Raw genomic sequence first — 13,099 nt, 5'->3', positions numbered from 1 at the left:
TTTTTGATGATGGCCATTCTGACTGGTGTGAGGTGATACCTCATTGTAGTTTTGATTTGCATTTCTCTAATGATTAGTGATGTTGAGCATCCTTTCATGTGTTTGATGGCAATCTGTATATCTTCTTTGTAGAAATGTCTATTTAGGTCTTCTGCCCATTTTTGGATTGGGTTTTTTTTTTTATATTGAGCTGCATGAGCTGCTTGTATATTTTGGAGACCAATCCTTTGTCAGTTGTTTCATTTGTAAATATTTTCTCCCATTCTGAGGGTTGTCTTGTCCTTTTAATGTTTACAATGTTTTCAATTTTCTGTCTGATACACAAAGACTCATGAACATAGCTGGTGAATAAAGCAGTTCTCTCTGGCTTTGGTGCCATCCTGGACAACAAAAGGATACTGCAAGAGGTCGATAGCCCTCTGGTTAATTGTGTTCATAGTATTATATACAAAGGTACTACTCAGTAGTAGTGCCAGTACAAATATCTGGGTGTCACTCTTCTTGTCACCCTAGAAGTCAGAACAAATTTCAGTCATGTCTCATGGCATTCCCATATGAGCAGTTATTAAAAATAGACCCTTGACTTACAAATGTTAGACAAGACGAACAGAAATGGTTGTGAGAAACATATGAGCTTTGAATAGTTCTGTCATTAGCACTGATAATTTTATACAAAACCATATTTTGTTAACTTATCAGTCCCTCTTATAACTGGTTAGGTATTTGAAAAATGGATAGATAGTCAAAGTTGGTGAAGGTAACCAGAGTGCTTAAAATCAAGATTTTCAATTGTGTAAAACAAAGTTGGTCTGTATACATAATACATGCATCTATTTTACTGAGTAGCTTTTATACACAGGACAGTTCGATACTTTTTTTTTCTTTTTTTTTTTTGTTTTGTTTTAGAGAGAGGGATGGGACAAGTGACAGCATACAGCTAAGCTTCAGCACCAGAATTGCTCAAAGAGTAGGGATGTATTAGGGATACATATTCAGGAGCCTACTGGGGGTGAAGGATGTGAATAAACTGCACAGGTAATAAGGCAGTTCTCTGAACTGACTTGGTATTTCTCTGCTGCATGAATGGATCAGGAGCCCTGCAAAGGAGAACCTTCAGAGTTCAGTGTATTCAAAGCAAACCTTTAAATGGTCCTCTTCCTCTTTTAGAACATGTAATCTAAACTGGATACCCCCAAACTTGGGCTCCAGGGCACCTTCTTCGTGTTGGGATCTATACATAGAAGATGCTAAGATACAAAGATATACAGTCCCTGTACATGGAGGCCATTTCTTACAGTTCTCCAGGTGATTATCTAATCTGGTAGGGATGAGACAGGTAAAGTCCTTATCAGCCTGAGCCCCAGAGCCTCTTCTCCACAGACTACTGTCATATTTTTTCCCCTTGTTGAGGTTTCAGATAATGTTTAAAATGTAGAATGGATCAGAGATAATTCTGCACTGGTCAGCAGGACTGGAGCAAAAACATGTTTTGATTCCTGGTACTGTCGAGATAAGTTTTTAACTACTGTCTCCATGTTACAGGTGAGGAAACTAAAGAAAAAATGAGTTAACTATTTTGAATTGTGGTAAATTAAAGGCAAAATGAAGACATAAAAAACAAGAGCTCAAGGGAAAGATCCAGTTTTGTGCTCGAGCCAGCTCACAAGAGCTGGCTGTGTACATCTTTCTTAAGCCCTAAGTTTAGTGACTTTACTTTGGTAGCTTGGAGTGAGCTGTTATGGGAGTACTTGGAAAACTGGCAAGTACTACAAAGCAAGGCTTTTTTTCCCCAGTGGGCTGGTTGTTAGACACTTACCAGCATAGAAGTGGAAAAATCCCACGTTACTCCTGTGCAAATGATAAAATGGATGAGACCAAAGGGGAAATAGAAGATGTGAGGAGACTTATTCTTGCTTGTCAGAGTCCGAGAGCTCCTAGTGCCAGGACCCTGATTTGGACTCAAGCCCCGCTGCCCTGAAGCTTACTGCATATCTCTATCCTCTACAGGGTCAGACTCGTGACAGTGATTTTGTTTGTATCACCTTTCTGCAGTTCGGTTAAGTGCCTATCTCCACGTTAGCACAGCCTCCCAATTATGATTCTGGCTTATACATATATTTTTCTCACTTCAGGTTTCCAAACTTTGACTATTAAAAATAGAGAGGGGATAAAAAGGTATACCCTGGTCAAGCAGAAGTACAAAAAACAAATCTCCCTGTGTAAAGAATGTTCAGGGATAAGGAGGTTGATTATAAAGGAATCCTTGTTCCTTGCCTTCTCTACGTCTCCAAGTCCCTCCGTGTCAAGAAGAACCAGGATGTGGTTTGGCTTCTCAGGGTGAGGCACACACCACATCCAGATGCCCTTGGTGTGAGACTGCACCGTGGATCCAACAGAGAAACCTGCAAGGGGGAGTGGAGAGGGTGTAATTGAGGAGGGGATCTGGAAATTGGAGACTCTCTTGACAACTGAGTCACCGTTTAAGGAAAGCAAGATGAAGACATGGCAGAAAGTATAACCCAGTATTGATCTGAATTACAATAGAGGGATGAGATAATAAGAATACCAAGTACTGTAGGCTGGAAATTTGATGGATTTTTTTGCAAGAATATTATGCTATTAAAATTTTAATCATTTGTAATTACATATGTAGAAGTATTTTAATGATGTCTTACCCTTATAATTGGAAAATAGTATGATTTTTCTAAGAAAAAAAGAGGTGATATGTCAGAAACAGAACTCAACCCTTTATCTCCCAGGTCTCTAACTTCCTCTCCTCGCAGCATCACCTTCCTGCACGCTGGGAGTGTGGGCGGGCAGAAGGGACTCGGCTGGGCTTTGCTGGTGCCACTCACCCTTGTTCTTCCCAGCCAGCTTGTTCATCAGGTAGGATTTGCCGGTGCGGTAGAGGCCCACGATAGCCACCACCACAACGGGCTGCTGAATGGCAGACAGGATCTTCAGAGCTTTCGGATTAACCAACAGTCGCCCATTAGTGTTCTCGATGAGGCACAAGGGTTCTGGCATGTGAACCACTGGGGCCATGTTCAGGGGGGTCACCTGATGTGCAAGGGAAGAGATGGGAGAGACTGGAATTTCTAGACTTTAAACAGAGAAAAATCATTTTGCTTCCTCAACTTGCAGGCATACTACTCTGCAGCATGGCCTACGTTTCTGAAGAAGTTTAAAAAAGACAAAAGAGGGCTTCCCTGGTGGCGCAGTGGTTGAGAGTCCGCTTGCTGATGCAGGGGACGCGGGTTCGTGCCCCGGTCCGGGAAGATCCCACATGCCGCGGAGCGGCTGGGCCCGTGAGCCATGGCCGCTGAGCCTGTGCGTCCGGAGCCTGTGCTCCGCAAAAGGAGAGGCCACAACAGCGAGAGGCCCGCGTATCGCAAAAAAAAAAAAAAAAAGCAAAGAGGGTCATAGTAAAATATGTCCTAGGCCCTTCAGAGTTCTACTATAGGCTACCCCACTGGTTCTTAAATATTTGGTGGCCTTATGGAAAACCATTTTCTGAGACTAATTGTCTGCTATTTTGAGTCTGACGTTTCCCCACTGGTTTTGGCTTGCTTATATTTCTTAGTTTTTACCTCTTTGAATCCCCAGATTGAATCTTTATGACTACTATTTGTTACATGACACTTCTTGCTTTTACACTGTATCAACTTGCTTTTCTCTAATTTAGGGCTATGTCCAGTCAAAGCGTATTATACTAAATCCTGCCAGGTCATTATGTAGCATTATCTAACAAATAACAGTTGTTTACTTCTTAAAGCTTTACTTTTAAAGAATTTTTTATGTAGCTATTAATGTGTGTTCTTAATGAGTGTTCATTTTATGAATGAGAAAGTGAGTGAAAATACTTTCTTAAATAATACTTAGCCATTTATTTTCTAATTTCTGGGCATCAATTTCTGTAACCTAAAGAGTCCCCCATAAAACATGTTTAAGCTATCTGAGATTAAAACAAATGCTTGCATTTCTGCCTTGCCACATCATAAAGAACAATTTTCTTCCATTTTAGAAGTGATTATTTTCAACAGAAGCTAAAAATCCACCATCTGCTTGCCTTTTTTAAAAAAACTGAAATCTTACAGTGCAAAGGTCTGGATTCCCTTGCTAGCTTTTAAAAAGTTATAAAGACCCATTCTCCCCCTTTCTTCATAGCCAATGCCCCAGAGATTATCCAGATGACAGATAAATAAAAACAGAAACTGCTTGGCAACACATAATATAGCCATTGCAAATGTCATCGTGTCAGGGCATGGGAGCCAGGAAATGTTCAGTCCAAGCCACATCCAAAAGGAGGGGATCCCACATAATTTTACATTCCCAATTGCAAAGTTTCTTTTTACTCTAATCCACTTCCAATGCAGTATTGGCACCTTATGCTTGTTGAGTTCTGTTATCTGATTTGTATAATCATTTTTAGGTTAGAAAGATATGGGGACCTGGCAGTGATGATCTATAACAGTTAGCTAGAAAGACAGAAGATACACAATCTAAATCTATTTGCAGATTTTGGGAACCTACAAGCTCTTGTGCTTTGGAATGAGGTCACTAATGGGAAAGGAAGCTAGTTTGTCTGAATTTTCAGACCTCCTAATGAATAACATTTAGTGCTGTGTATCTATATTAGTGAAAGTATTTTATACATCGTCCCCAGATGTTACCTGGGTAACATCTTTAATGTTTTTAGGACAGCCCAATCTCCAAAACATCTCTCCAGATTCAATGTGTTTGAGCCCCATACCTAACTATTACTCTATCATAACAGCCTATGATGTGTGCTCTGAGTTGCATTCTTCTCCCTAACTCTGTTAGAGCCCCATACTCTTTTGTAAATAAAAACAATGCAAGAATACATCAAAACACACAGAAATACAAATATACATTTTGACTTTGAAATAGGTCAGATCTGATTTCTAATCTCAAACCTCCACCTGGCTCTCTGTGTGACAATGGCATTTCACTTAACACTCTAAGCCTATCTTCAGAAAAAGAAAGTAAATAAATAACTATTTATATACATCAGTATAACTGCTAGCTTAAAAAAGAGAGAGAGAGCTGTAGGAAAGGAAAAAAATGTGTAAAGAAGGAAAATGCTAAGAAATATAAGAGAAAAGGCTCGGAAGGACTACTGATGGAGTTTCTAGAAGAAGACATCTCTGTTTTCAGTCATACAATTCTAGATGGGTTTTGTGTTACTTTTATGTTGTTTGCCTTCACTTTGCTTTGTGTTGTTTTTGGTTTGAGTTGGTAGGAAAAGGAAAAAGCTCTTCTTAATGAGAAAAATGGAAATCAAGCAAGAAGGAGATGCACGAAGTATGTACCATGATAAGAAATTCAAAGGAGGAGAAAGTTTCAAGGAGTAAACAAAATTTCCAGACAGTGTTAAGTCATTCGTTGGGACTTCCCTGGAGGCCCAGTGGTTAAGGCTCCACGCTTCCACTGCAGAGCGCAGGGGTTCAGTCCCTGGACTAAAGGTCCCAAGTGCCGCGCGGTGCAGCCCAAACAAAACAAAACAACAATGAAAAATACATAAAAAACAAAAAGTGATTCGTAATAGTAGAATTATTAGAGGAGTAGAAACAAAGTCTGACACCAAAGGCCTTAAGGAATGAGTGGGTGTCAATAAATCAAGACTAATTCATTCAGGGTTCTTTCTAAAGGAAGAAATTCATCTTCAAAAAAGTGCAGGACTATGACTAAAATATATAGCCATTTTCATGAAACTTCTTCATTGTTCATTCTGGGTGTCAACTTTTTGCTTTTTTCTTTTTGTCCTTAACAAGGTAAGCAAACCATTTACATTACATTTCATTCAATGCTCTTTCTCATGAAAATAGTACAGTCATAGTTCTTCAAAAGTTAAGGCTTCGGTTTGAAGGATCTTTATCAGGTTTTATCAAAGGTAACTTAAGTGGCAATTATGATCCCCATAGATCATAAGGTGGCAAAGGAAGAAAAACAGTATGAAGACATTTCAAACTCTCCGTCCGCACACGTGCTCGTGTCTAATTCAGCGGAACTGGCACTTAATGAATTCTGCTGCCTGTTTGACAACACCGCAATTTACCTTTAATAAGAGCTGATAGTGCACGTCAAGCTCAGCTGCAATGTATCGTGAACAGACTTTTTAAGACATCCTGACCCTTTCCACCCTTGCCCCAGACTTACCTTAATGGTGAAATCAGTAGCAGAGATCTTTTAGAGGTGGTAAGAAAGGTGCTTCAATGAGAAATTGGTAAGAGTTCTAAATCTGTCCCTCAGGTTAGCTGTGTTGGTTTCTGATATACTTTTTTCTTATCCAGTCCTGGAGATTTCTTTTCTTCCCACTCCACTCTACCAGAGGGCGGAGGATTACAGTATGAAACAAAAACTGAAAGTGGAAGGGGTTTTTGAAATGTCACTGCAGGAAACTGAAACCACAAGCCAGACTGAAACCACAAACCAAACCACAAGCCAAATTGTATATGGAAGAGAACTTTGAAATCATTTGCATTTTTTTCTACTCCAAACTGTCCTCGGGGCTGGGAGAAACCATAAGTCTACCGTAACAGTGAATATAACCCCAAGGTATGTTTACATTATGTGACTATACCATTTTTGTTTGTTTTTTGTTTTTGTTTTTGCTTGGCTGCACCACGCCGCATGTGGGATCTTAGTTCCCCGATGGGGATCCAACCTTTGCCCCCCACAGTGGAAGCGCAGAGTCTTAACCATTGGACCGCCAGGAAAGTCCCCGTTTGTTTGATGTTAAGGAACCAGCCTTCTTATGCAATTCAGGTCATCTCTTGCTAAACATTTAGGAATTTTGATAGAATTTTTTTCTGAGAAAACTTGAGTTTGACACACAGAATAAACTGCTGTATAATTTCAATAAAGAAAAATTCACTTCCTCAATAGACAAACTAGATGCTAAACAATTTTAAAGAACTTAAAAAAAATCAGTCATTAAACGGTCAACAGATTTTTGTAACTGCATCTTTCATCAGTCAGGCAAACATTCAAAGCAAACACTTTGAATACCTACTACACACTGCAGTGTTCAAAGAGAAGCAAGAAACCAACAATCAAGAAGCATCATAATCCCTGTGAGGAGATTTTGTTCTAGATGAATGCAACCTACAGCCTCCTTTGCGTCCCTCAAACCCAGTCCTCCCAAACATGCAAATATTTATTTGGTTGTCTTCCTTATTTTCAACTACTGTCTGGTAGCATTGGCACATTGTTTTTCAGAGCTTTGTAACTTAACTCAACCACCCAAGATATTAATAATAGAAAGTTCTCTATATCTTTTAATTATTATTACTGAGATATAACTGACGTATAACATTGTATTACTTTTAGGTATGCAACACAATGATTTGACATATGTATATATTGCAAAATGATTACTACAGGGGCTTCCCTGGTGGCGCAGTGGTTGAGAGTCCGCCTGCCGATGCAGGGGACACGGGTTCGTGCCCCTGTCTGGGAAGATCTCACATGCCGCGGAGCGGCTGGGCCCGTGAGCCATGGCTGCTGAGCCTGCGCGTCCGGAGCCTGCGCTCCGCAACGGGAGAGGCAACAACAGTGAGAGGCCTGCATACCGAAAAAAAAAAAAAATGTAAAAAAAAAATGATTACTACAAAAAGTTTAGTTAACATCTGTGACCACACAGTTACATTTTTTTCTTATGATGAGAACTTTTATGATATACTCTTTTAGCAACTTTCAAATATACAGTATTCTTAACTATAGTCACCATGCTGTGCATTATATCCCAGGATTTATTTATAACTGGAAGTTTGTACTTTTTGACCACCTTAACACATTCCACCCTCCCTCCCCTCACCTCTGGCAACCACCCATCTGTTCTATGAGTTCAGTTTATTTTTATTTTTTAAGATTCCACATATAAGTAAGATCATACAGTATTTGTCTTTCTGTCTGACTTATTTCACTTAGCATAATACCTTCCAAGTCCATCCATGTTGTCACAAATGGCAATATTTCCTTCCTTTTTATGGTTGAGTAATATTCTATCATATATACATACATTTTCTTTATCTACTCATCCATTGATGGATAGTTAGGTTGTTTACACATCTTGGCCATTGTGAATAATCTTGCAATGAACATGGAAGTGAATATATCTCTTCAAGGTAGTGTTTTCATATCCTTCAGAGATATACCCAAAACTGGAATTGCTGGGTCATGTGGTAGTTCTATTATTAATTTTTGAGGAACCTCCATACTGTTTTCCATGGTGGCTGTACAAAACCTATATTCCCACCAACAGTGCATAAGTGTTTGCTTTCTCCACATCCTTATCAACACTTGTTATTTATTGTCTTTTGGATAATAGCCATTCTGACAGGTGTGAGGTGATATCTCATTGTGGTTTTGATTTTCATTTCCTTAATAATTAGTGATGTTGAACATTTTTTTCAGTTACTTGTTGACCTTTTTTATGTCCTTTTTGGAAAAATGTTTATTCAGGTCCTCTGCCCAAATTTAATCAGATATTTTTTTCCTACTGAGTTGTATGAGTTCTTATATATTTTGGATATTAACTTCATCAGGTAGATGATCTACAAATATTTTCTCCCATTCTGTAGGTTGCTTTTTCATTTTGTTGATGGTTTCCTTTGCTGTGCAGAAGCTTTTTAGTTTGATGTAGTCCCACTTGCTTTTGCTGCCTGTGCTTTTGGTGTCTTAACCAAAAAATCTTTGCCCTTTTTCATTTTGTTGATGGTTTCCTTTGCTGTGCAGAAGATTTTTCATTTGATGTAGTTACATTTGATTATTTTTGCTTTTGTTGCCTTTGCTTATGGTGTTAAATTTAAAAAACTCTTGTCAAGACCAACGTCAAAGAGATTATCCCTATGTTTTGTTTTAGGAGTTTTTTGGTTTCAGGTCTTAACATTCAAGTCTTTAATCCATTTTGAGTTTATTTTTTGTGTGTGGTGAAAGATAGTGATCCAGTTTCTTTCTTTTACATGTGGCTGTCTAGTGTTCCCGACACTACTTATTGAAGAGACTATTCTTTCCCTGTTGCATCTTCTTGGCTCCTTTGTTGTAAAATAACTGATCATATATGTGTGGGTTTATCTGTAGGCTCTCAATTCTGTTCTGTTGATCTATGTGTCTGTTTTCATGCCAGTACCATACTATTTTGATTATTATAGCTTTGTAATATAGTTTAAAAGCTAGATGCATAATGGCTTCAGTTTTGTTCTTCTTTCACAAGATTGCTTTGACTATTTAGGACTTTTTGAGATTCTATACAAATTTTAGGATTCTATTTATATGAAAAAACTTTGCTGGATAGAGTATTCCTGGCTGAAAGTATTTACCTTTCAGTATTTTGAGAATGTCATTCTACTCTCTTCTGGTCCATAGAGTTTATTCTGAGCAACCTGCTGATAGCCTATTGGGGATTCCTTTGTACATTAAAATCTCTTTTTCTCTGGCTGCCTTACAATTCTTTCTTTGCCATTGACTTTTGACAGTTTTAATATAATGTATTTTGGAGAAGGTCTTTTTGCATTGAAGTAATTAGGTGTTCTCTTTCTTATCTTCATGGACTTGAATATCAAGTTCCTTCCTGATGCTTGGGAAATTCTCAGCTATTATTTCTTTAAATAAATTCTCTGCTCCCTTCATCTGCTCTTCTTCTGGGAAACCCATTATCCTAATGTTGCCCTTCCTAAAAGAGTCAGATAGTTCTTATAGAATTTCCTCATTTTTTAAAGATCATAATTCTCTTTCCTCTTCTGCCTCTATTATTTCTAGGTTTCTATCTTCAAAATGACTAATTCTCTCTACCATGTGGTCTGCTCTATTTCCAATGCTTTCTAATGCATTCTTCATCTTGTTTATTGAGTCCTTCAGCTCCAGAATTTCTATTTGACTTTTTCTTAGAGTTTCAATCCCTTTAGCAAAGTATTCCTTCTGTTCATTTATTTATTCCTGAGCTCATTGTACTGCCTTTCTGAGGTTCTGGTGAATTGTCACTTTCTTTTTGTGATACAGTGTTACTGTTGTTCTTCATGTTGTGATGAGTTGTTTGTTCCTCTGCTGGTGCATTTGAAGTAGCGAACACCTTTCTTTATATAAAGCTGTGTGTGTGTGTGTGTGTGTGTGTGTGTGTGTGTGTGTGTGTGTGTATGTTTTACTTGATTCTAATGATTCAACAGGTTAGAAATTAGAAATGAGAGCCTGTCTTTTGCTTTCCAGTAGGTGGCGCTATAGCACAGGTTTTTGATTTCTCTTACCTGCGTGCCTCTGGTTGAGAGTTGGCACTTTCCACCCTCCACTGCCTCTGTCAGAGGTGTAGTTTGGTGCCTTCTTGTCCCTGCTTGTGTCTCTAGGGTTGTTAGGGCCTTTCTACTGCTCGTGTCCCTGGCGTCGCCGTCCGGGGCACCAAAATGGCAGGTGCTTCCACCGCATCCAAGATCTCCTGAGTCACAGGCTCCACCTCTTCCGGGGGAGGAGAAGGGGGAGGGGGAGCTGGGATCATGGGCACTTCTGCCATATCCAGGGTTGCGAGGTTCGCTGGCAACGCTGCTGTGGGTGGTGATGGATGGGCGAGCTGGAGTTGTGGGTGCCTCTGTAGCTGGAGGGATGGTGTCACAGGTCCCACCGCCGCTGCTGCCCAGATATCTGTCGCCACAAGCATTGCTATGGCCAGGAGGTCAGAGTCGTGTGTGCCACCTCCCTTGCTGCTTCTGTGTTCTCTGTGGCTGCCAGCTCAACTGCTGCAGCTGGGGGACAAGTACTGCAGGCACTGCCTCCACTGGTTCCCCAGTTCTGCGTCCTTTGTGTGTTACAGTCCAACCACCTTTAGATGTACAGGTCTATGGGATTCTCCGGTTTCCTGGTGTGTTGGGAAGAGGTATCTATGCTGAATTGTGGATGTTTAATGGTCGTACGTTGTAGAGGGGAGACAAAGAAAGCATCTGTCTCTGCCCTGATGTTGATGTCACTCCACAGTGTTCACTTTAAAAATATTTATTGGAGGGCTTCCCTGGAGGGCTCCCCTGGTGGCGCAGTGGTTGAGAGTCCGCCTGCCGATGCAGGGGACATGGGTTCGTGCCCCGGTCCGGGAAGATCCCATATGCCATGGAGCGGCTGGGCCCGTGAGCCATGGCCGCTGAGCCTGCATGTCCGGATCCTGTGCTCCGCAACGAGAGAGGCCACAACAGTGAGAGGCCCGCGTACCGCAAAAAAAAAAAAAAAAAAAAAAAAAAAAATTTATTGGAAAACCATATATATAAAGAGGAGTGACCAAATTACACATCTACATTAGATACTTTTAGTATCTAATTAGATACTTTTAGTATTAGTATCTAATTAGATAAAAAGTATCTAATTAATATCTACATTAGATACTTTTCCAAAAGTAGATATGTTCTTGTGCTTTCATGTCAATAAAGGAATACAAATACTCCCAGAAGCTCAGTCATAGAACCTTGCAATTTCAACTCTCTCCTCCCACAGGGAAACTGGTAGACAGCCTCTGACATGTCTCCCAATGATCCAAACTTCATTACACTATTCCACTTCCTAGTATTCACACCCTTGTGCAATCCTTTTCCCTCTGACAGTGGGCTGAATCTAGTGAATTTCTTCTAAAAATATGGTGAAAGTTGTGAGGTTTTACTTCCATGACTAGGCTATAAAAGACTGGTCTCTCTCTCTCTCCCTCCCTCCCTCCCCTTCTTGGTTTGGTGACACTGGTGCAGCCAGTTGCCATGGTAGAGACACTCACATGGCAAGACATTGAGAGTGGTCTCTAGGCAACAGCCAGTGAGAAATTGAAGCCTTTAGCCCCAAATTCATGATGATTAATGCTGCCAACAACCACAAGAGTAAGGTTGGGATGTGAATCCTTCCCTGGTCAAGCCTTGAGTTGACTGCAGTCCCAAATGGCACTTTGCAGCAGGGAGAGACCTTGAAACAGAGGACCCACCTAGATTCTTGACATTCAGAGTCTGTGAGATAATAAATGTTGTTTTTTCAAGCACTAAATTTTGGGGAAATTTGTTTTGTAGTAACAGATAACTAATTCAGAAACTTTAATCTGACTTCTAACACCATAAATTACTACTGTCTTTCATCTTAATCTGAATTAAGTTATACAGGATGTTTTGTTTTTCTATTTCACTTCTTTTGCTTAACATTATGTTTTTATAGTCATTCAGGTTGTTGAGTTCAGTAAAAACATATTACTTCATATATTAATGAATAGTTTTCAATGCGGTTGTCTCAGTTTATACTCTCACCATCAATGTATAAGAATTTCCAATGTTCCACATACTAACCACCGGTTAGATATGTCAGACTTTTAGAATGTAATCATCTTGGTGAGGGTGTGGTGAGTGTAGTAAATGCAGGTTTAATTTGCTATTCTTTGATAATCAGAGAGATTAAGGATCTTTTCATATCTATCACTTATTTGGATACCCTTTTTGTCACACCTATTCAAAACTCTTGCTTATTTTTCTAGTAGGTTGTCTTTTTTATTTCTTGATATAAAGATTGCTTTATATATTCTGAATTTGAGCTGTGTGTGTGTGCGTCTGTGTGTATAGATCTAAACTCATCAATTCTTTATTTCTGTTTAATGTTCTGCGTCCTGTTTCTCAACCCAGAGGATGTAAAAATAATGTCTTTGTTATTTTCAAAAAAGTTTATTTTTTCTTTCATATTTTGATCTACAGTCCACCTGGAATTGATTTTTTTTAATGCCAGCTGGTATTGAGCAGTGCATCTCCTGGATGTTCACCTGGCTTAAAAGGAGAAATGATCAGACATAGATTATATACTGATTCATGGCCTAATGGACAATGGTTTGGCTGGATGATCAGGGACTTAAAAGGAACATGATTGGAAAATTGGTGGGAAAGAATTTGGAGAAAAGGTATGTCTACTGTTCTCTCTGAATGGGTAAAAATCATGAAGATATTTGCATCCTATGTGAATTCTCACCTAAGTGTGACCCTCAGCAGAAAAGGATTTTGGTAATCAAGAGGAAAGGTGGGGCTTCCCTGGTGGCGCAGCGGTTGCGCGTCCGCCTGCCGATGCAGGGGAACCGGGTTTGCGCCCC

At 39.7% G+C, this 13,099-nt stretch overlaps 1 protein-coding gene across 3 annotated transcripts in view; it reads right to left on the bottom strand.

The window, feature by feature from the left end:
• LOC102983740 (guanylate-binding protein 5) overlaps nucleotides 1–13,099 on the bottom strand; it is a 37,718-nt gene that overhangs the window by 10,551 nt on the left and 14,068 nt on the right. For 2 of the 3 annotated variants that reach the window (XR_003679567.2, XM_055084483.1), the window contains exons 2-6: nucleotides 10,266–11,164; nucleotides 6,181–6,382; nucleotides 2,856–3,060; nucleotides 2,275–2,402; nucleotides 400–509 (exon numbers count right to left, since the gene is read on the bottom strand). Coding sequence is in view for 2 of the 3 variants with exons in the window: in XM_055084483.1 (XP_054940458.1) it covers nucleotides 400–509; nucleotides 2,275–2,402; nucleotides 2,856–3,045 (428 nt within the window). In the remaining variant the exon portion in view is untranslated. The remainder of the gene's footprint in view (nucleotides 1–399; nucleotides 510–2,274; nucleotides 2,403–2,855; nucleotides 3,061–6,180; nucleotides 6,383–10,265; nucleotides 11,165–13,099) is intronic. The other variant, XM_028489178.1, reaches the window with a different exon arrangement.

Source organism: Physeter macrocephalus, chromosome 4 (genome assembly GCF_002837175.3).
Source record: "Physeter macrocephalus isolate SW-GA chromosome 4, ASM283717v5, whole genome shotgun sequence".
Lineage (NCBI taxonomy): Eukaryota > Metazoa > Chordata > Mammalia > Artiodactyla > Physeteridae > Physeter > Physeter macrocephalus.
This window is presented reverse-complemented; position numbering and strand designations above follow the sequence as displayed.